The sequence below is a fragment of the Rousettus aegyptiacus genome, unplaced genomic scaffold (assembly GCF_014176215.1).
Source record: "Rousettus aegyptiacus isolate mRouAeg1 unplaced genomic scaffold, mRouAeg1.p scaffold_m13_p_1, whole genome shotgun sequence".
In the NCBI taxonomy this organism is placed as follows: domain Eukaryota; kingdom Metazoa; phylum Chordata; class Mammalia; order Chiroptera; family Pteropodidae; genus Rousettus; species Rousettus aegyptiacus.
This window is the reverse complement of record NW_023416284.1, coordinates 183,839,849-183,863,451: the sequence shown is the minus strand read 5'-3', so window position 1 is coordinate 183,863,451 and position 23,603 is coordinate 183,839,849. Positions and strand designations below refer to the sequence as shown.

At 50.3% G+C, this 23,603-nt stretch overlaps 1 protein-coding gene across 3 annotated transcripts in view; it reads left to right on the top strand.

The window, feature by feature from the left end:
* Positions 1–19,362, top strand: part of PDE10A (phosphodiesterase 10A) — a 317,180-nt gene extending 297,818 nt beyond the window's left edge. For all 3 annotated transcript variants that reach the window (XM_036223535.1, XM_016128089.2, XM_036223531.1), the window contains exons 15-22: positions 688–771; positions 2,306–2,456; positions 3,625–3,780; positions 6,643–6,815; positions 11,749–11,860; positions 14,928–15,008; positions 17,236–17,324; positions 18,267–19,362. In XM_036223535.1, the coding sequence (XP_036079428.1) occupies positions 688–771; positions 2,306–2,456; positions 3,625–3,780; positions 6,643–6,815; positions 11,749–11,860; positions 14,928–15,008; positions 17,236–17,324; positions 18,267–18,384 (964 nt within the window). In that variant the 3' untranslated portion in view covers positions 18,385–19,362. The remainder of the gene's footprint in view (positions 1–687; positions 772–2,305; positions 2,457–3,624; positions 3,781–6,642; positions 6,816–11,748; positions 11,861–14,927; positions 15,009–17,235; positions 17,325–18,266) is intronic.
* The last annotated feature ends 4,241 nt before the right edge of the window (positions 19,363–23,603 follow it).

The following is a 23,603-nucleotide window of genomic DNA, read 5'->3' as shown; positions in this document are numbered from 1 at the left end:
AGGAGGGGTCGTGGGGCCTCTGCTTTCCTGCTGGTCATCAGAAATCCGGCGGCCTGGGCTCGCCGCTGAAGTGGGGGGCAGTCTCGTGGGCCTGCACCAGGTCCAGGTGGCTGGCAGTGACCTGAACTACAGGACGTCAGGCCTGGAGGATGTCGGGTGCGGGAAACACATGCATTAGCCGGAGGAACATGATTTCCGTTAATACTAACCATTCTGCGTATTAATGTGGTTAAATTAGCAAATGAATAGGTGATAACTTTGGTTGTTTATGTTTATGAAAATTTTTTCTGGATTAAATAGGAAATAGAATAATTTTCAACTCAAAATTTTTTTGGTAAGGTTTCCTCCTTATCCACATGTTGTGTTAAACACGTAATATAATGGGAGATTTTTTGTACGTTCTCATTGTTCTGGTAACAACAACAGCCTTTTTTACAGGTTGTTTTTTAAAAACTTAAGTGATGGCTTAAATATTGGACTAAGTTCTGATGAGAATGCATGGCATTTCCTTCTGGAAGACTTTAACCACAACAGCAACGTAACCGAGAGGGCAGAGGCAGAGCGGGCCACGCTCCCGTGCGCTCTGGTTTCTGGAGAGATGGAGAAGTGACCGCCTTTACTCACTGGGTTCGTACTAGGTTCACACTAATGATATTTAGGAATAATCTGTGCTTTCTTTTGTTTCAGGTTCCACTTTGACATCGGTCCTTTTGAAAACATGTGGCCTGGAATTTTTGTCTACATGGTCCATCGGTCCTGTGGGACATCCTGGTACGAATGAGCTAAAAATGTCCTTTTTAAACTACTGAGTGCTCTCCCTACCTGTATCGCTTGCCACTTTCTTGCTTGATAATTATCTTGAAATAGGCCATCTATAAATTATTATTTTTTTTTTTGTAAATATTTAAGTTACAAAAGGCTAAGATTATCGGACAAATCATAGCCTTTTCGTCTTTCCCTTAGAAGCTGCCGTGCTCTCTGGCGACACGCTGTCCCTTGGCAAACGCACACACCTCACCCGGTGATAATAGAAGTAGAGCCAAAGTAGCAGCGCTCAGGCTGCCCAGCTGAAAGAGAGAGGGTTATTACTCCCTGGAATCACATGCTGTTGTAGAGCGAGCTTTGGAACGTGCGCATACGTTTCATGTTAACTCTCCACGTACTTTGTATATCAGTTAGAGTGGGTGTGACAGAAACGAGTCTCCTATTCGAAGCCTGGCGAGTCACTGTCATCTACTTGTGGACTCGTTGCAGACTCGTTGCAGACCTCCCCCGCTCACGCCCGCCGGCCCCGGAGGCCTGCCGGGGCTTCATAGCCGATCTCTCCCGGCTTCAACGCACAGACTCAAAATGCAAGGACTGATTTGCTCTTTCCCTTTTTACTGATTTAGTCATTAAGTGGCTCATAAAGGCTCTTAGTTTCTAGAATTAAGTTGTCACTCCTTTCCTATTGAGTTCTGGGTCTTAGATCTCTTGGGCACGTTTATAAATTGCTGTTTTAAGAGGATGCACATAGGACAACTAACTCCTGTTATTTCTTAGATAGCAATTGGCCAGTTGAAACTCTTAAAGTAACATACCTTATATTTTAAGGCCATTTGGAAATTTTTGGTGGAGAAAATACAGGTTGCATATTTTTAGAAGTTTTTGAACTCTCCTCTGGTATGTCAAAAAGCCCTGTTTTATATTGATGCACTTTTGTTTTAAGCTGCCTTAAATTCATTGAGAGAGTTGGTAAGGACTTAAATAAATTTAAATACATGATAGTATAAAAGAACTATATCATATAATGAAAATATATGCTGTTTCTTTCATGTCCCATGTCAGGATATCGTCATTGGCCACTTACTAATTTGATTCCCATAATAATTTGAATTTGTTTTGAAAGGATACTCACTCAACTAGACAGCCCTCTTGACACACACACACACACACACACACACACACACACACACAGAAACGTGTATTTGTAGTTGCTGAGTCTGAATGTGTTTTTTGGGACACATTAGTTCCAAATGCTCTTCAGCGGTTCGGTACTGTGTTGTGCTGAGCTCTGTGGGATGCAGGACGAGCTTGCAGGCGGGGAGGGTGACGGGAGGTAACCATGGGAACCAGCCGCGTGCGAGTCCCGGGCCATGCTGCCTGGCGGGCCCGTGGGCCCTGACGGGCTGCGGGAGGCGCTGAGCGCGGAACCTGGACGCTCGTGGTCAGGTGCGCGGCAAGGACGCGCATGTCTCACGCAGCGCCCTGCCGGGCCTGGCGGTCCCCTGCTGCTTCCCGCCGTGACGACTTCTCTCACGCACAGCTTCGAGCTGGAAAAGCTGTGCCGCTTCATCATGTCTGTGAAGAAGAACTACAGGCGGGTCCCGTACCACAACTGGAAGCACGCGGTCACCGTGGCACACTGCATGTTCGCCATCCTGCAGAGCAGCCGCGGGCTCTTCACCGACCTGGAGGTACCTGCTCTGGGCCCACGCGAGACGCGACGCACGACCTGCCCCAGGACAGACCTAGGCTCCCAAAGCAGCAGAAGCTCGTTCCGGAGGTGGCAGTCCCCGGGCGTTGAGCGTGTTACTGTGCGCGAGGAGCGCAGATGCGGAAACCCCAGCCCCACGGCAGGGTCCGTAGCCGCCCTTCCCTGGACGCAGGCGGCCCCCGACGGGCGTGAGCGGAGTGGGCGCTGCTCTCCCCCCGGGACAGCCCCCTGCTCCGAGACGCGGGGTGTCAGGCGCAGCGTCTGGGGTCTCCGCGTAGGGGAGCCAGGCTCCGGGAGGTCTTGCCGGTTCACCTGCCTCTACACAGAGTCGGTTACCTGCCGACAGCTCCCCAGACCCGGGGCCGGCAAGGTGTGGGGCGGTCCCGCTCCGCTGTCAAAGCCCTTTCTCCAGCGCTGGCCCAGCCATGCTAACCCGGGGCTGGGCTGCCCACAGCCAGGCACACCCACCCACCCCACCCCCCCCCCGGCCCCCGCCATCCTGTCCTCCTTGTGAGCACAGCGTCCTGCTTTGGGGGACAGTTCGCTGTCATCGCCCCCAGGTTCTCAGGGAATCCAGGGCCCAGAGGGTCTTCCACCCCTCTCCCCTGTCGTCTTTCTGTCCTTTCTGCGGCTCTAGCCACCTTCCTGACCCCAGCTCGCAGGGGCTCCCTGCACGACAGCTCCAGTGACTCCCCGTCCCTTCCTCCTCACCCTGCCCCCCACGCCCGCCTGCCCCCTGCTAACGCCCTTCAGCCTGCTGTTTTGTTTTATATGATTTGCTGTTTTGCACATGCTGTGGGACTTCTTGTTGCATGCATTATTTACAATAACAATAACCGTTCAGATTTAACAGCAGCTTTTTGAATGGAGGACGGAACCGTCCTCGCGCAGGCGTGCTTTGTCAGTAATTCTTTGGGACGTCTGCTTTAGTTTTATACCATGTCTGCTTTTTCCCGGAGTCGAGCAGGAAAATCCAAGAATCATTTGACTCCCAAGTTTATAAGCAGAAAAGCAAGTTAGAGCGTTTGGAGTTGCAGAGACCCCTGGGGAGGGTGCCGTGTTCGCGCAGAGGCCGGGGCGGCAGGGATAGCGCGGGGTCCGCCCCCGTCGCCGGCTCTGACCGCCGTGCGCCTCGTTGCTCTTTGAAGCGCAAGGGACTGCTGATCGCGTGTCTGTGCCACGACCTGGACCACCGGGGCTTCAGCAACAGCTACCTGCAGAAGTTCGACCACCCCCTGGCCGCGCTCTACTCCACGTCCACCATGGAGCAGCACCACTTCTCGCAGACCGTGGCCATCCTGCAGGTGAGGCGCCGGCCGGATGCGCATGCGCGGCAGGGCCCTGTGGGCGGGGCTTCGCGGCCCAGGTGTTCCCGCACGCAGGTGTGGGCGTGGCTTCCCGCGGGGCCGACTGGAGGTTCATTCCTGTGTTTCTCCTTGTCATTAGGTGATCGTGGGTTTAGATAAAGAATATTTCATGGAGATTCTGAGTGTATTTTGCAATCATAACTGATTTTGAGTACAGGAGACCCTGAGGCCAGTTTGTTCCCCGTAGTTTGATTTCATGTACGTGGGTGGCCCGAGCCTTGAACCAGAATGTGCTGAACAGCAAACCCTGAGAGGAGGCGGATTCGGGGTCTGGCACGTGGCAGTCCTTCGGTTTCGCCCTCCTGCGTTGGGGTCTCACTGTGTTGCCTCCACAGTGCTGGCGGCGGTCGGCGTGGCCAGTGACAGACGTCGCCTCGCTGTAGGGGACGTGCCCCGCCTCCCCTTTGAATCCTTCGCGAGGAAGCCGCTCCCACAGAGCGGCTTCGTCCCTGTCACAGACGTGTTTCGACTCAGCGCCTGGACCCCGTGTCTCCCCCGCACTCTCAGCCCCTCCCTGGGTCTCCGCACTGAGTGCCTGTGGGAGGTGTGACTCAGCAGCGACCGGCCACGGCAGGCCGTGAAGCAGAAGGCTGTGTCCAGAGGCCATAGCTGAGCTTCCTGGAGTGTCCTGCGATTCTGGTCACCCGCGGGTGGACGCGAACGGTGTTCCAGACACGGAGCGATGCCAGGCGACTTCCAGCCACGTGCAGCGGGGAGCTGCGTGGTCCGCTCGCGCCCGGCCGCGCCGTCCCCGAAGGCCGGGTGTGATCACGTGCTGACGCTTCCCCGACGCCGGTTCCTCCTTCATTGTTAGCGGTGCGTGTATGTGTGTACGCGTGGAGGGTGAATATCGACACGCACACGCTTCGGAATTGGAGCGGGACGAGAGGGTGTGCGCATGCGATCGTGCGCGTACACGTGTGTCCGTATCGGGGTGTGTGTGCGGACGTGCGGGATGTGCTTTTTGTTGGCGAACGTCGTGACGGCTTGTCTGCTTCCACCTCACTCGTCGCGTGAGGCTGCTCACGCGTGAAGGGAGGAGGATGAAGGGCAAAGCGCGCAGGACAGCAGTGACGCGGGGCGGGGGGCCCGTCGCGGCGCGGGGCGTCTTGCCGCACTGGCCGCCAGCGGCAGCGGAGTCGCAGGGGTCGGTGTCGCCGTCGGCACCCTCGGCGGGGCGGGGTTCCGCGTCACGTTAGCGGGGTCCCTAGGACAGTCGGAACTCCTGGCAGTAAACGAAGCTCAGGCAAGCCGCTGGCGTCTGGAAGGTCGCTGGACGATAGTCGGGTTCCAGGTGTCAGAGCTGGAGTTTCAGTCACCAGGGAGGCGATGGCAAGGACACATTTGTCCACTGTTCTGAGAAGATGAGGCGCTCAGACCACGTCTGCACCCTGGGTGTGAGGCCTGAGCCCGACGAGGGGGCCCATGGCCGTGTGCACAGCTGGCCGGCTCCTTCCCGCGGGGCAGGCGCCCGGGTTTTCATGGCCACACTTCGGCCCTGTCGTGTTCGTGAAAGCTACTCCAGGTGGCACCGTGCCACTCAAAACGGCCGAAGTGACCAGCAGGTAGAAGCAAGGCCATCATTCTCGGTCAAGGAGAAATTGCATTAATGTATTTCAGATACCAAAGACTTGTTTAAATTTTGTGATTTGAATGTGACATCGTGCACGTGAAAGCGCTCTCTGACGTAAAGCGTTCCACGGACAAGGGGCCTGACCCTCCCTCCGGTCGGAACGGGCGCCAGACCAACTGCGCTCGCCGCGCCTGTCACGGGCTCCGGTCCGTGTTTGTGCGACGTCAGCAGGAAGCGGCGCGGGAGGAGCTGAGTGAAAACGGGGGGCGGCAGGGAGCAGGCCGCGTTTCCGCGAGGGCTCTGGCTTTGCTAAGAAACGCATGTTAATCATTTCAAGTTTTTAGTGTATTTTATTGGCCAATAATTGTGGTTTAAGACAAGAGAAAATGATTAAAAATCAGTTTATCATAGGGTGATGATGACTGACAATGAAATCATTAAAAAAGAATCGATGAACTCAATTTAAATGCATCTTAATTATCTCAACCTTTTTTTTTGTTTGAACCAAACAACCATTTTTATTTCAATTATAAATGAGAACTTAAAATTGTAAGAGAGAGGAATTATTGTAAAAAGTTTTTAAAAATTTCACGTATAGAAGACTAATCCTGAGACGGTGAGGTCTGGGTGACCGCCTTGGGCCTCGTTCAGGGTGGCGATCTGCTGTGTCCCGCCTCCCCAGAGGACAGGACGTGACAAGGTGGCCTGCAGTTTGTACCTGGGTGATCTGTGTTTTATGTGAAGCTGTTCTTCTCTGGGCGGGGGATGTTTAATATGCCTAAATAAACTTTAATTTGAGGTCGCAAGACATTTTCTTTTAAGATAAAAAATAGTTTAGTATTTATTAGGCTCGCTGAAGTGGACCAGGGTACAGGGGACTTTTTAAGCCTATTGATTACTAAAGTTTTAATCAGTTTAAGAAGAAACGTCTTTTACTTAAATATTTTGCATTTCCTGGTCCCCGCGTTGCTTACCCGACACATCCGGAGCGCGGTGGCACGTGGCGTCACTGTGGTCTCGGCCGTCCGTGGAAATGGCAGCCTCACTGTCACAGCGTAAAGAGAAACCAAGACAGTTGCATTCGTTTTTCAATTTGTTTGTTCCCTGCAAACCTGTCATTGGTGTGCCAGATGCCGCCCACTGGCCGACTTCCCCTCTCGGGGAGGTGGATTTGCCCGCGCCGAGAGTGTTCTGGTGACCGGCGGTGTGTGTTTGTGTCCCCGCAGCTGGAAGGGCACAACATCTTCTCCACCTTGAGCTCCGGCGAGTACGAGCAGGTGCTGGAGATCATCCGCAAGGCCATCATCGCCACGGACCTGGCCCTGTACTTCGGGAACCGGAAGCAGCTGGAGGAGATGCACCAGACCGGGTCGCTGAACCTCAACAACCAGTCGCACAGGTAGACGTCGCTGTCCAACGTCGAAGCCCAGGAAGTGTGTCGGGAACAAGTTTATCTTTTAAAACAAACGTCATTGGGCATAAATTTATATTTGAAAGAAGAAATGTAAACATATGTTATGTATAGGTTTTCTTTGTTTTACGGGCGTTTTGTGCCGACTTCGGTGATCTTTATTTGATGAGCTTGCTGACCGTGCATTGTGAGGGTGAATCAGTGTGAACTGGAGTTTAACTGGCCGCACAGGAGTGGGCGCTTTTAGAAGGCAGTCATTTTACAAGCGGATTCTTGAATTGTCACAGCCCCAGGTTCGGTCATGGGCCTTGGATTCCGAAGCAGATGAGAGCGGGTTTATTTTTCAGAATCGAAATCTTATTTATTATCCAAGCGAATCGGACGGACCTACAAAGCCGGAATTCCATTTTATTGATGTACAAACGTGCTTTCTAGATACAGGCATCAGAAAGATGGATGTTCTCGTGGTCAGAATCGGGCAGAGAGCCGGGTGACAGTCACATGTTTGTTTCACAGACGGGGGGGGGGGTGGGGGGGTGGCGTGAGATGGGGGGAACGAGGGGCCGATCGCGGGGCCGCACCAAGCGCTTCCTCCGCCTCCGAGAGCTCACGTCTCGCGCGGGGCGCCCGGGCGTTTTCCGTGTCCGGTCCCACTTGTTCGTTGCGGTTTGTCGGGAAGCGGTTTCCCTTGTGTCCTGCGCCCACGCTGCAGCCACGGACTGGGTCCCCGGCGTGTCCTTGTCTCCTCTTCACAGAGAACCACGTCACTCGTGAGGAAGGGCGGTTTGGTTCCTTCGTTCCCAGTCAGCATGCCTCTGCCGGCCTTCCTTTTTGGTCTTTACTGTGTCCGTAGCGCTCCCAGTCTGGTGCTGGAAAGGAGCTGCTGGAGAGCACATCCGAGCCTGACACCCGATCGCAGTGGGAGAGCGTCGGCTTCTCCCCGTCAGGTGCGATGCCACCTGTAGACGTTCGCCAGGCCGAGGAAGCTGCCTCCGTGTCTCGTTCACTGAATGGGTGTCGGGTTTTGTCACGTGACCTCTCTGCATCCCTCGATATGATCATGTGATTTTCTTCTTTAGCCTGTTGGTAACAGGATGGACTGCGTTATTTTTGAGTCAGGAGCGAGCCCTGGATGCCTGGGGCAGAGCCCACTTGGTCGTGGTGCGTAATTCCTAAACCCAGTGCTGGATTCGCTGGGATGACGTCCTGCTGAGGACGTTTGCACCTGTGCTCACGAGGCCCTGGCTCTGTAGCTTTGCTGTCATGTCTTTGCCAGGTATCGGTCTTAGGGTTGTGTGAACCTCGTAGAAAGAGTCAGGAAGCTTTTCCTTGCCTTTATGCTGTAATAAAGATTATAGAGAACTGGTGTAATTTTTTCCTTCAGTGTTTGATAGAATTCACCAGTGAACCATTCTGGGCCTGGTTCTTTCTATTTTGGAACGTTATTAATTATTGTTTAAAATTCTTTAATAGATAGAGCCTTTTCCAGATTGTCTTCCTTCTCGTGTAAGTTTTGGCAGATTGCATCTTTTAAGGAACGGGTCCACTGCACCTAGGCCCGCAGACTGTGGGCGTAGAGGGGTTCGTAGTGTTGCTGATCATTCCGTTAGTGTCCAGGGGCTCTGCAGTGACGCCCCCCGTTTCACTTCTGATATTGGTAATTGTACCCTCTCTTCTTCTTAGTTAGACACCTGAGAGGCGTATTGATTTTACTGATCTTTTCAATGAACTAGTTTTGGGTTCAGTTGATTTTCTCTGTTAGTTTTCTATTCTCAATTTTGTTGACTTCTGCTCCAATTCTTGTTGTTGTTGTTGTTATTTCTTCTCCTCCTCCTCCCCCCCTTTTTTCTTCTTCTTCTTCTTCTTTTTTTGCTTGCCTTTAGGTTTAATTTACTCTTTTTTGATTTCCCAAAGCGGAAGCTTAGATTTTTTATTTTAGATCTTTTTCAGTATATGCATTTAATGCTGTAAGTTCCCCTCTCAACATCATCTTTGCTTCATTCCAATTTTAAGTCACATTTTCGTTTTTATTTTGTTCTAAATATTTTTTTTCTTTATTTTTCTTTGATTTGTGTTATTTAGAAATGCGGTGTTCAATCTCTAACTATTTAGGGGGATTTTCTGGCTATTTTTCTGTTACTACCCAGTTAATTCCGTTGTCTGGGAGCATATATTATATGATTTCTGTTCTTCTACGCTTGTTAAGGTGTATTTTATGGCCCCAAATGTGGTCTCTCATGGCGAGTATTTCATGTGAGCTTGAAAAGAATGTGTTTTCTGCTCTCGTAGGATGAGGTAGTCTACAGGCGTTAACCACGTCCAGTTGCTTGATGAAGTTTTGAGTTCAAACACGGCCTTGCCGACTTCCTGCCTGCTGGATCTTCCTGTTTCTGGCGGAGGAGCGTCGAAGTCTCCAGCTGCCATCACAATCCATCCCTCTCTCCTTGGCGTTCGGTTATTTCTTGCCACTCCTGCTTGGCTGTCCTGTTGCGAGGCGCGTACAAGCTGAGGACTGTTATGTCTTATTGAAGAACTGGCCCCGTATCATTATGTAGTGATCTTTTTTTTAGCCCTGATCACTTTCTTTGCTCTGTCTTAAATTAACGTAGCTACTCTTGCTTTCCTTGATTCAGCGTCAACATGGTTTATCTTTCTCCGTCCATTTACTTTTGATCTACACGTGTCTTTATATTTAAAGTGGGTTTCTTATGGACAGTGTACCGTTGGGTCTTGTTTTTTGATCTGTCCTGGCGGTCTCTGCCTTCGAGGCGTATTTAGACCGTTGATGTTTTAAACGGTGGTCACGTTGCTGGGTTACTGTCTGCCATGTGCGTTACTGTTTTCTATTCTTGGCCTTGTTCTTTGTCCTCACTTTTTTCTTTGCTGCCTTTTGTCATTTTAATTGATCGTTTTCCATGATTTCATGTTCTCTCCTTAGCATGTCGTCTGTACTGCATTAAAAAGAAACTTTTAGTAGTTCCCCTGGAATGAAACATTCTTTTCAGATATTAGAGCATAAGACCATGAAAGTCGTTCAACCTCTTTAGTTATAAGGCAAAAACAATTAAGACCACAGCGGTACACCGCTGCATGTTCACTGGTCCGACCGAAACTTAAAAAGCCCCAACAATGCCAAGTGCTGGCAGGGGTGTGAGGCTACCGGCCTGACAGTGTTTCACCTGAACGGCGACGCTGGGGACCGCCCGCCCAGTGCCCAGTGCCCTCTGGAAGCGGACGGCATGAGGTCAGCGTCTCCTCCTTTAGGGCACAGGGTCGCTTCCCCCAGTGCTTCACTCATCATTTGGGAAGATGTTTGGTCTCAGGAAGGTAAATCCCAATGGCCTGTGGCTTAGACAGCCAGGCTCGCCTTCTCCGCCTCGTAGGAGCCCGACGGCGGGCAGTTCCGTCTGATGGCCGGCTGCCCAGCGGCTGTGAGGAGACAGGCCCGTTCATCCCGCCCCGCCGTCCCTGGCATGCTGGCCCTGGTCGGCCTCGATTCCTGGGTCGGTTGGACTTTTCCCAGGTCATCCTCTCATCCTGTGGCTCTCAGTCCTTGTCCCACTCTTCCTGGAGCCGAAGGTCGCTGCCGTTTTCTTGGTCACCGCCGGCAGTGCTCACACGTGGAGGCGTGCTCCTGCTTGGGTCCCGGCCTCCTACCTTGTCATTTGCTGCATCATGACCGTATCATATGACCTTGACGTCATGGTCACAACGCTGCTTAAAGGTCTGAGCTAAATGTAGTATTTTTCATTTTGAAGATGAAACACCAAAGACCGATTGTGTATGAAAGTCACCGCTACATGTCTTTAAAATGCAGATGAATGGTTCACTCTTCTATTAGACGTACATAGTTTTGTTGTTGTAAGTATCTTACATTTGATCATGCATAAGTTTTTTAAACTTTATAAATAGCGGAGCAGAGCCTGACAGGTAAAATGAAATATCAGACCGGTTTAAAAATAACGTATGAAAGGTGACTCGTGAGTGATTTAGAAGGTGGAGAGGAGAAACCTATGGGGCCGCAGAGAAACGGAAGCTGTGGAGCGTTGGATTTCTTCACTGAAGTCGCCCTTCCGAGTGCTTTCCCCAGCCACGGTAGACCACAGTGGCTGTCAGCCAGCCGTCGCGTGTGGAAAGCAGCCTGGACTCGAGCCGAGAGGAGACACAGGGAGGTTTATTGCTTTTCGCCGAAACCAGTGATCACTGTCTCCTTTTGAGTAAAACCAGCCAGAACGTCCACAGAAATGAGAGCATTTTCTCTGAACTCCAGCAGCATCTTTCTCACCGGGGTGGACGTGTAGTCTCGCCCAGGGCCCTTTCAGCCGTGATTTCAGTAAAGACCAGGTGTGGTTTAAGCTGGGAAATCAAGGTAAAGTCGCCTTCTAAAGATTAAAATGACAAATATGTGAGGCGTTAGTAGGTTTTATAAGCCAGAAACGAACATGCTCCCTTCACACCACACTGGTGGCCCATCCGGAGCCACGGCCCTGACATTGCAGACGGGGCGTCTGCACTGTGGTCACCGTGCCCCCCACTGCGGGGGGAGTGGTCAGGGGGAGGTCCTCACGCCCCGCACACCCCAGGATCCCCTTCTGTGAGATGAAGGGATTGGAGTGACTTTCTCTCCAAAGTTTCCTCCCATCCCAAATCTCCGAAATTCCGCGAAAACGAAAAGCCGGCCTGGGGCTGTGGAACCGGCCAGTGGGTATGGGCGGTAGCGTTGGACTTGGTTTCTCCAGGGTCCCGAGGTGGCAGGAGCATCCGATCTCAGGGAAGCAGGCGGGGCAGTGGCCTGTCCTGTCCGCGCCCGCTCCATGCAGCGACCCCTCCTCCAGCCCCGACTGGAAGCGCCGAAGCCTCCCGCGTCTCTCACGAAGGCACAGGCGCCGTGCTCACCGTCTTTCCCGATGCTGTGTTCTAGGGACCGTGTCATCGGCCTGATGATGACTGCCTGTGACCTTTGCTCTGTGACAAAACTGTGGCCAGTTACGAAATTGACGGCAAATGACATATACGCAGAATTCTGGGCAGAGGTATGTCCTTGACTTTTGAATGACTATAGATAATAACAAGAAGTAGGGGAAAAATTGAAGATATATCAAGTGTATGGATGATTTTAGTAATACATTAGTTCACGTTACTATTTGAGAAAAACTTGGTGAATCACATGATGAAGAACTTAGTACTTACACAGACACAAAGTGGGAACATTTTGTTACATCTGACTTGAACATGTGTGTAAATTCTCTTCTCTCGACCAAAAGAGTTTAGGAACTTCTTTGCTGGACGGTAGTGCAGCGTTTTTCCTCGTTTAATAGTTAATCTCTTGTTCATTCATTCAGAAATTGTTACTGGTCACATACTTAAAATAGGCGCTAAAATGGTTTGAGGCAGACCCCACAGCGTCGTGAGCTGTATGCCTACAGTTAGAAATTCGAGAAAACAGTGGTTTTTATAGCACAGACGTGTAAGATTATGTAAATAAGCCAAATGGTTTAACAACAAATTATGAGTCCTGTAGGCTGTGGGATATTAATTCACGATACACCTGACATGCGAAGCAAACATGTAAATTACTTTCGCTGACACCTTTTCTTGCCTGAGATACCTACATTATCAGAAACACGTGTTTTACTCCTCAGTTTTCTTTCTGAATTGTCCATGAGTAAGTAGAATACAGTCCTCTTGTTCAGGTTAATCCACAAATACTTATTAGATCCCTGCATATTATAAGATTATGAAATAGCACAAACTACAGACCCTTTGGACACCTCACACGGTGTGAAGAAGTCAGTAGATCTGGAGGGCAGCGGTCTGGGTAGTTGATTCAGACCGTATGTCTGACCCGCATAGAGGACGAATGCGAAAAGTGAAAACCTGAAAACCAACACGATGTTCGGTCGAGGTCGGGTGGGGACGGTTATAGTGCTGAACAGGGGTAAAGCTGAGGAGCGTCTGTCACGTGACGTGTTCACCGCAGGCCTTGAGTGGGTCACACTCAGGCCATCGCTTCTCCAGAGGGCCTTATGCATGTGTGTGCGAGCTCTTGGGCGGTTTTTTCATTTTAGTGCGTATGTGTGTGCATTGCATGTGTCTGCACATGTGTGTATGTGTGTGTGCGTGTGCGTGCACAAGAACCTAGTTAACTCCAGACCCAGTTAAGAAGTTGTTTTAGATGTACATGTCTGAACTGCAGTATTTGACTTTATTGTCAGAGTGCACTTAATCTGCATTCATGTCTAAAAGTAACAGCTTGGAGTACATTCTGTAAATACCAAATAAAAAATGGGTCCGAGCCAACTTCCTGTTTTGCAATTAACTTAATATAACTATTGTATCTTATACCTTCACAACTCTGTATTTTAAAATATGAATCGAAATGTGGCACGTGTGTGCTGTGTACTCTTCCCCTTTCGGTCCCTCTGGTCGAACGGCCCGCATGGTTGGTTCAGCCCCCAGTGCGCTTCTAGATGGCGTCGCCGAGGCCCTCGTGGGCCGTGGAGGGACGGATGCGACCCCTCAGCCCTGCCACCTGACCCGGTAGATCCTGGGAAGCCAGTTCTCGCCCCCATCCCACCCCCGCCTCAGGCTTCAGCAGCCGTGAGAGCCCCAGGGCCTGGTCGCATAGCAGTTGAGGGTGCGCTCTGGGCGTCTCGTTGCCTGAGGGTAAGACCGTGCATCGGGGCTGAGGACGGGGCCTCGGGCCGCCTTCTCACTCGCCGCGGGCCTCAGCCGCCACCTTCGCGGGGCAGGGATGGCTCTCCTCTGATGACATCGGCACCCTGCTTTCGGTGCTATTCCCGTGCTGTCGTGACGGAGACAGCAATGCTGGGCCCGCTCTGCGAAGCCCGCGGCCTCTGCAGGCGCGGCCCGTGTCCCGGGCCCTGCACGTCTCGATTCAGGTCCTCCCGTTGTCATCGAGGTCTGTGGCTGCCCCCGGCAGCGTCGTCTCTGGAGCACCCTCCCTCGCCCCCTGCACCCCTTCTCCCCAAGCTTCAGACTGGGTCGGGGTCTGCATTGTAACCGTGCTACACAGGACACGGTGTTTGCTTTTCAGCATTTAGCCTCGTTTGTAAGGACACATTCAAATAGTCGTTTATTTAAAATCTTTGAACTTACGGGGCTTGCTGAATCCTTGAGAGCAAGGTGCCTGGGTAGTTTCACTCATTTATTATAGCAAAGAAAACAGTTTGAGAACCACTGACCTTGATAGTTAAGTGATAACTAAGTAAAAGCGAATCTTTAGTGCCTTCAGGTTGTCAGGACAAGTGGTTTGTCCTGTACATAGAATTTCTAGTGAGGGTTATAATGTTGTAATGATTCGTTTCTAGACCCTGTCTCAACAGATGTAGGACGTTTTTAGTTCTTCTGTACTGCTGATTTCTGAAAACAAACCTGATTAAAATACTAAAATAATAAACATGAGAGAAGAGTGACGTATTAGGAGGAATTAAGAAATGTTAAGGAAGAAGATTTTAACCATCTTTAACAAATAGAATAAGATAAATTTTAAAATCTATAAAATGCAGACAGTAAGATCTGGCTCATAGTATTAAACGAAGATTAAATGAAAATATTTGTGAATTACTGAGCCCAGGGCCTGCAACCTAGTAAATCTTTAGTGAAGAAGTTCCGAACTTGATGGTGATTCACAGTCAGTTATACTGTGTCTTCACGAACGTGTCTTAGCAGACTCGCTTGTTCTTGATCAGAATTCCTCTCCAAAGCCTAGCTTCACTCAGGTCAATGCACATGAAAAATTATTTGAAAAGGGAGTCTGAAAAGGACCTTGAGGTTATTCCATGTTATTATTTTTTTATGTTTCTTGTCTTCACTGTTTACTATATCTCCTCTTATTATAACTTCTAACTTCAGCAAAATGAAACCAAGAGATGGCTGGGTTTCTGATAATTTGGTGCAAGAGAACATCAGAATTAAAAACAAACAATGATACAGTAAGTTTTTTAGTATTTTGACTTGTTGGGATGTCAGTCACCAAAAACAAGATTCATTTTCAAGACAATTCATGAGTAGAAGGAATACCGTAATTTTATAACTGCTTATAAGTTGAAAAAGCATGATTTTCCCTACTTATTTCAGGGTGATGAAATGAAGAAATTGGGAATACAGCCTATCCCTATGATGGACAGAGATAAGAAAGATGAGGTCCCACAAGGCCAGGTACGAATCATGCAGTAAAGTCAAATCGTTTAAGGTGACCGTAAGGTGACCATAAAATCATATCAGTAAGAAAGCATGTTACCGTCTTATGTTTAATGTACAGTGGGCGGGCCATGCCAGGTCCGGTGATTCATGCAGAAACTAGTGATTTACCTCAGAGGGGCCGACGGCTAGAGAGCCCGCGGCCCTGGGCCCGTGTCCGTCAGCACCACCGTGAGCCTGTCCCCAAGGCCGCAAGCTGACCTTGGAAGCCCGGGAGCGTGCGCAGAGGGTCGAACCCAGACCCACTCCACACCCTGTCCCCTTAGATGGAGTTGGCCGTCACCGCCACCTATGGATGTGATTACAGTGACAGGCCTTCTTTTCCGATTTGAATTAGGGGGTGGATGAATTCGAATTGTTAATATTTTTCAACAAGCAGAAAACTTTTTTTTTTTTTTCATTGAAAGCGTAAAGGTATTTTTTTGGAGCGTAAGACAGATTTTGATTGACTTCACTTTTCCTAACAAATGATGCATAGTATTTTAGTACGTCCTGAGTTTTGTCTCACCATAAATCGACACTAATTGTTCTCTTCCCAGGTCTTCACTGCATAACTTATGTTAGTAGTTCAGTGTTGTGAGAGCGTGTGTCTTGTTAGTTTTCACGTGTGGCGTGGTGAACTTCTCACATTATGGCCTTTTTAAACTACCGACGTCATGATAGGGAAGGTAGTTATGGACAAATAACTATAACATAGGGTTCAGGGTAGAAATAATTTCAGAAGATTTGCAGGACGGCGGTGGTTTTGGCTAAATTCTCAGGTTTCCCTGGCTTTTGTGAGCCGCACGCGTTAACTTAGTGCAGACGCTCGGGCGCCGTGCCCCCGGCAGCCCCTGCCCGCCCCGCATCCCCGTCGTCCTCGGCCAGCTCGCCCCTGTGAGCGAGCGGCTGGCGGGCCCGGCGCCCGCGCCGCGTGCGCTCTCTGCAGCCTGCTGGCTGTGGCAGTGCCCGCGCCGCGCTGCCTGAGCTGCGTGCGTCCCGTGCCCCCGCGCGCGGCGCCCCCGCTGAGGCTGTGCACGTGGCCGCCGCGTGTCTGCGCGCTCTCGGGGCGGACGCTGCTCCGTGGTTTGAGACGCGGCCCTGACCGTGCTTTGCCCAGACAGAGCAGCCATCCTGGCACAGTGCGCGGCGCGGCCGACAGCGTCGGCGGCAGTGCTGTGTCGTGTTATTTAATTCAGAGAATGCTTTTTTTTTGGCCAAAATTCCAGATCCACTTATGTATAGTGTGAGAGAGTTTTAAATAAAATACTTATGTCATCAGCTAGTATTTTACCAACTACAATTCCTTATAAATTGTAATTACTGTGAAATTATTCTTTGGCACAGTAATAAAATACTTCTGCTCCACGACGCCTGCTAGATGTTAAAACGAGGCGGTCCCTGCCTGGGCCAGACAGAGGGACACGGTTCTGTCGTGACCTTTGCAGGGGAGAGAGCAGGGAAGGCCCACGTAGACGTGACCCTCTGTACCCGTGAGCACATCTCACTGAAGTTCAGGTTTTTCAAAGGGGTCGCCCGGCAAGGTTTGGGGGTCCTCTTGTCCAGGGGGTCAGTGTGTCCTGTCGGTGTCGTCAGCCTCTGGGCGGTTATTAGTGGCTGGCCGGCCGGCGGTGGCTCGTGGCCAGGCAGGGCTTTCACGCCCCGCCTGCAGCGGGCCAATCAGAGCCGGCGCCGTTTCTGTGCCCAGTGGCCCAGACCTCCTAACAAGATGACCTTTAACGGACTCTTCAAAGGGCCACAGATGGAAAACCGAAATTTGACATGGTGAGAGAACTCACCCGAGAGAGCTCAGACAAAGCCAGTGAGGTTCGTGGTTGGTCAAAACAAGGAGCGAGGGGCGATGGAGGAAACTCGGGGACCAAACCGGAGCCCGGCAGGTCCAACGGCGACGTGCCCTGTGGCGCTTGCGAACCGTGGCTTGGACGGGGTCACCGTGGGGCGTCTGGGTGGAGCGCTGACCTTGACCCGAGACGAGCGCGTGGCGTGGGCTACACCTCGCTCGTCTGCAAACAGCCGCTCTCTGGGTGTGGCGCTGGGCTTTCGGGGGGCTGGTTTGCGCTCTAAGCCTTCCGCGCGTCGTCCTGGGGTCGTCGGCCGGCGCGCCCGAGACACCAACGGCGAGAGACGTGCGGGCTCCAGAGTCGCTAACGTGCCGTGTGTTTCTTGTCGGTGGCTCCGGGGACAGCTCGGCTTCTACAACGCGGTGGCCATCCCCTGCTACACCACGCTCACCCAGATCTTCCCGCCCACCGAGCCGCTCCTGAAGGCCTGCAGGTATGTGGCGGCGCGGCGCGGGGCGCCGGGCGGGCTCGCTGCCCCCCGCGCATGCGTCCTCCGTGCAGCTGGCACCCGCCGGCGCGGCTGTGCGGCCGCGCGTGGCCCACGCGCCATCCGCTCGCGGAGCCGCTCATTCACCGAGAAGGAGCAAGCCCTGTTCCTGTTTTTTAATGACTCAGAGCTCGCCACCCGGTGCTGGGTTCCGGGGTGCTAGCAGCGGGAGGGGCCCCCTTAAGTCCCAGTTTCTTGTTTAGATGGAAGTGGGGGACCTTGAATAGGGTCTTCTTTCTCTTTGAGTTTTATTTTTCTCCCCAAAGAAATCAAAACTGCCCGTTACCTGTTCCGGCTTCGGACTTCTGCATGCCTGTCTGTCGCCGTTGTGGAGGGCTGGCCTCAGTTAAAACTTCTCGGAGTTTTTAAAGGTTTTCATCTCACTTTGACAAGCAGGCCCTGCTGGGGACAGTGAGGGTGGCAGGTGGCACGGCCCGCGCGAGTCGATTTCCTGCGGGGAGCCGGCCTCTGGGGGCCGTGACTACACAGCCATACCTGCACGAGGGCCAGGGCGGACGCCCGGGCTATGGCCATGCTGCCGAGTGTCCTCGCCCCCCCCCCGCCCCCCGCGGAGCCCCCTGGTCCTCGGCAGCATGGCCCGCGTGCTCACCCCCCTTTCCGTCACCCGTCTGCCTGGATACGACGTGGCCTGTCCCCAGTCTCGCTCGCCTTTCTGCCCTTGCGCTCTGGAGCTGGCGGGGCGAGTTACTGTGCTGGTCCGAGGCTCTTCCGGGGACACTGAGCTGAGGTGTCCAGGCCCCAGCACGCTGGTCCCCAGCAGAGCGGGAGCGGCGGCCTGTGCTGCCACGCCCGCGCACGCCCAGGACGGGGTGGCCGAGAGTGGCGACAGCCCAGGCATCCTCCCCGAACGTGTCTCTCTATCCGCAGGGACAACCTCAGCCAGTGGGAGAAGGTGCTGCGAGGGGAGGAGACGGCCGTCTGGATCTCGTCCCAGCCGGTGGACCCGGGGACCTCCGAGAAGCTGCCCTTGAAGATCGATGACTGACGGCCGCCGAGGGGCTGTCCCCTTCGTCCCCCCTCCTCCGCAGTCGCTCGCCTCGCTTCTCTGACTTCCCTTCCTTTTATTTTGTGGGGAACCTACACCTGGTGACCGATGCAGGCCTCTTCGAGAAAGTCACACCACGTAACCCTGCCAGTCTCATCGGCGTGCATCACAGACCGTGACCAGCCGGGACCACCCGGGACCAGGAGCCACCTGTCCACCGACTCCACCCGACCTGCCAACTGGCCTTTCCCGAGGGGCCGCTGTCGCCGCGGCGCTGTGGGAAGGGCCCGGGCGGCTCGGAGGCCGCGCGCCCGCAGCGTCCGTCCGCTGGGGTCCGAAGTGGTTCTGTGCTGCCGCGCGTGGCTCCAGCACCGGGTCGCCTCCGTGTCGCTGGTTCTAAGTAGGAATTTTTGCACGTTGCTATTGTAACTGTTCACGGGGACACCTTGTAAGTAGACGGCCTCGGGCCCGTTATCGGGGTTACAGCGCAAGTGTCTTGGCGATCAGTGATAGAAAAAGGTCAGATTCTTGGTCAGAGCTCCATGGAGTAAATGTCAGGGTCTAAGGTGTGTCCCTTGCGTTTGTATTTAAGGGCTGGGGTAAGTGACTCGAACACCGAAGGAAGGACACAGACCTTCTGGCCTGTCGCGCAGAGCCGCAGACAGATCATGACAAATCTCAGACGGCCACGTCAGCGCAGGTATCAAAGAATATTTAAACAGAATTCCACTGCGGTCTTGGCACATTTAATAAGCATTTGCATAAAGAGCAAAATAAAAGCAAGGCATATGAAGTTTTTTAATGGACAAGTCTCATGGATATAAAATGTGAATTTTTAATAATGATTTCTTTATACTTTCCCTTTGTGTCATTGCAAAACTAGATTCACATTCAAAATGAAAGGTTTATTCTACAAATTATTTCATTAAAATAACATATATTTCTCGTGAAGTCAAATTAAACCACTAACTCTCGGTCTTCTGTACTGTGTCCTTTGGTCGGCTGCATCACGCCCCCCTCCCCCCCCCCCCCCCCCCCCCCCCCCCCCCCGCTCCCTGGGCTGCTCAGCCATAGCGCGTGCGCCTTCTGTCCGCGACAGGGGACGGTGCGGTCCTGTCGTAGCTCATTTCTGTTCTCTCTACTTCGCTCCAGATCCAAAATCTACAAAGAGGCCTGTGGTTTGGAGAGTTCCTTTTGTATATTTTTTGGTAGACAGTATAACTCCACAGCGTTACTGTTTTGAGAAAATAACGAAAGGAATTGTCTGGACCCTGCCTGTGGGATGACAAGCCAGCCGCTTCCGGTGCACAGCAGTGCTGTAACAGTTGTTGGCATGGTGACAGCGCCCCCTGTGACCTGGAACCGTGCTGAGCCCTGCCCTGACAGAGTCAGAGGCACAGCATGTGACCGGCTGACCTACGACCAGTAGCTTAGCCACTGCTCACCGTGGCAGGGAACTGGAATGATACTTTTAATAACCTTTTAAATATTCTGCATTCTGAATACTGTACACACTGTTGTTCACATGAGTTTGGTCTTTGCAAAAATAAATCGGTTGTTTCCACAACATGGTTTATTTACGTTATAGCAAAGTTGGCTAGCTATACATAAACATTGTTCTTATTTTAAAATTAACACTATGTGTTGAATTTCATCGTGGGCTTCTGCAAGCTGCCGTCTTCCTTCGTGGAGCCCCATTTTCTATTGTAATTATACAATATAAGGTAAAATGAAATAACGAGAGAGAGAGAGAGACCACTGTGGCTAGATACACACATGTATGGTGTATGTGGCTGTGCGCACATGCACGTGTGTACATACACAGATGTATTTACACACACGTGTGAGGGAACCAAGCACATCTATGAGAAATAAAAATCAGCCACATTCTTTAAAAACTGATTTTTCGCATTGGGAAATATGTGTTGTTGTTGAACAGCTGAGTAGAAAGCGGCCTTTCTCGTGTTTTTGACTTGGATTGAAGGAGTTTCATATTTTCCTGCATCTAAATTTGTAAAACCACTCCAGCAAATTCAACTTCAATCACAAAAGTGAATTTACTTATCTAACTTGGAGGCTGACTAGCAAGGGGTGTGGTGAGTATCACTTAAGACTGTTTTCTGATTGGAGGGATTTTAAAAGAATGCACGAATTCCGATTCTTGATGCAGAAAATGGTTGGGGACATCCTGTGGCTATTTTGCATTTTAAGGTTGCGGTTCTGATAAGATTATTAAAGAGCATTCCTTTATTCCAGTATAGCCAGAGGCATTACATTATGTGGCCTCTACTTTGAACAGTTTCCCTAAGAAATGTGTGTGGATTTATTGGTTGGTTGATTTCTTGTGAGATATTGTCATAATAGAAGTAAAGGACTTTGGCAAAGGACCACATTCTAACGTAAACTATTAATATTGTTTTTACCGTGTATAAGATTTACTTTAAGAATCATAAATTTACCTAAAATAAAAGGGCCCAGGATGAAATGATAGTTAATAGTCTGTTTTTTGGGGGGAAAAAATGCAGATAGGCATATTTTTGTATTTCAGCATGTATTTATCAGACCAACTTTTGAGTTCCGTTCTAGTCTTTTCCCCAAATCTTTTCTTAGAAGGCCAGATGGTTTTTATTACTGAAAATTTTGATGCATGTCTCAGTAAGGTGGTATTTTATATTGGGCCAAATTTTCTTGTTCAGTATAAATTTGGTAACCATCTGTGAGTATGAGTAGAATGTTCAATTTGCAGAAATTTCCATTGGTTGTGCCGATTTATAATAGAAACAGTTTACTGTCAAATGCAATTATTCCATTATATTCCAGAGACAGTGAATATATACTTTTGACTAGAAATTTTCTTGAAAGCATGTGCCAACAACAACATGAAATACGGAACTTGGGCAGCAGAATAAAATTCCAGAAAGTGTAAGCATCTTATTAATTCATAGTTGACTATGCTTTAATTAATTAGAAAAAGTTAAAAAATGCAATGGATACGGAAAGTCATTCTCAAAATATGGCCCTTTTCCTAGGGCAGGGGTGGGGACCCACTTCCCAGCACTCGTTATTTCTAAGAAACACACAAGAAACGTCCTCATTCCTAAAGGATCTCTCAGATCTGTGCAGATGGTCACGAAGCTACTCGAAGTGATTTGTTCTCCCAGTGACAAAGACAGCTAATTTGAAACTAGATTTGTTACAGTGTAGGCTTCCTCTTTTTAGCATGCTTTTTAGATTTTTAAAAAATTTTGTACCATCAATATGAGTTTTGCTTTATTGTTACGCTCAAACATACTAGATATGTTTGTACATGATGCATATAAATACATAAATCCTTAGCCACCTGGGTTTTTAAATATATTTAGTTTTGAGTGTCATGTTTCTGGTCTTTTAACTCAAAATTAAGGTTTGAGCTTTAAATAGGACTAAATTATTCGCCATGCCGTGGCCTGTGCCTTTATTTTAAATACTGTAATTTTCTTCTTCATATTTTCCTTTTGCTTTTCTTGCTTGACTGTAGTTGACATTTAAAGGGACGCAGCCCTGGTTGACGCTGTCAAGTTGAGTGGGTGGGGCCATGCTCTCATCTCAGATTTTTTGATTCGATTTTGTTCACACGTGCCCTTGCGGCTACAGCCAACAAACTGCTCAGATTCCATCTTTGCAACTGCTAGGAACTGTGACGCTGATTACGATGTGACTTTGTTGGGTTTCAGGTACATATGCATGATTTAGATTTTGAAAATCACTTCTATCTTTATGTATTTCGAACGTGTTTGCTTTCTAACACTTTGCTGATTCGGGGTTTAATACTTTCAGTCGCATTCACATATTCCTTCTATTGCAAGTATCAGTCTGATTTTTAAATCATCGGAAAATGTAAATTAGCCAAATATGCTAACGGTTATTTTTCCCTGTGCTTGTCAGTGACACATGGCTGTTACCTTTTTGCATTTACATAAATATCCTGGTACACACTTTGCCAACTTCTTTAAAGACTTATCTTAAGTTTAAATTATTGATACCCATGCTGTACACAGACTTTTTGTTTTCTGTCATTTTTTAACTGGATATTTTGGTTGTCTGAAGCATTAGGTACATTTACATGATGATAAAACTCTCCAAAAAATAAAAAGGAAAAGTTTCAATGGTATTCTGGTTCCAAATTTAAAAAGATGGAACAGGGAAAAAGACATTAATGTTTCCCAAGAAACGTTTGAAAGCCGAAGAAGCATGCCTGTCTTCACTCAGCCCTTCGGCTCCCTCGCGCCGAGGAGGGCGGGCTGCGGGCTTGAGAGCCTCACTGCACTGCCCCGCACGGCCAGGAGGAGGCGGGACGTGAGCAAAAGCATCGGGCCCAGGCCTGGCTCTGCCCGGCTCGGGCAGTGTCGCCCGCGGCCCGCCCCGTGGAGGAGTCCGTGTACATGTGTCAGTGTTCGGCTAATGCTCTCGAGGTACTGTGTATTTGCAGAAGTTGAAAGTTTGTATCCCTACTGTAAACTGAGTTTTAAAGTGTGTTAGCTAGTACCCCAGCCCACCTGAAGTATTGTCATGTGACGGGCATTGCGGCTCTTTTTATTTTTCTGAAGTCACCTAATTCCCATCCCTGTGCCATTTCTCAAACAGCCCGTGTAAATGGCACGTGGGAACGTTCTCCGTGCGATCTGCTGTGTGGCGTGTGTTCTGTGTCTCCATGTAGTGTGCAACCAGAAGGTGCAATAGATTCGTCTGTCGGAGGTATTGCTAAACAATGTCCCCACCCAGTCACCAGATGCAACCCAGTGACCCACCTGAAATCACACGCGTGCCCAAAACACTGTGAAATTGCTACCAAAATGTGTAGAAAGGCAGCATCTCGACTCTTTCTGGGAGGAAGTGGTGACTTCCTTTCCGAGTCCGTATGACCAAAAGAGCCTGTGTCCCTACCTCGCCTGGCAGTCACCTCCTTGCGACCAAAGACTGCGGGCGCCATCACGCAGGTCCCCAGGGTCAGACCCAGCGTGTGGGGTCGAGGGGTGTGCTCCGGGGTTCTGGGGGGCTCCCTTTTGGAAGGAGAGAGAATTTCCAGTGACCAGTGTCCGACTTCGTGGTGGCTGATGAGTGAGTAAATTTTAACACTTCATTTTATACGTGTGGCATAGAAAACTTTGTAAAATGCGCAGGTGCAATAACAGAGGTCTTTGCATTTATAAATTATAAATATTGTACATGTGTGTAATTTT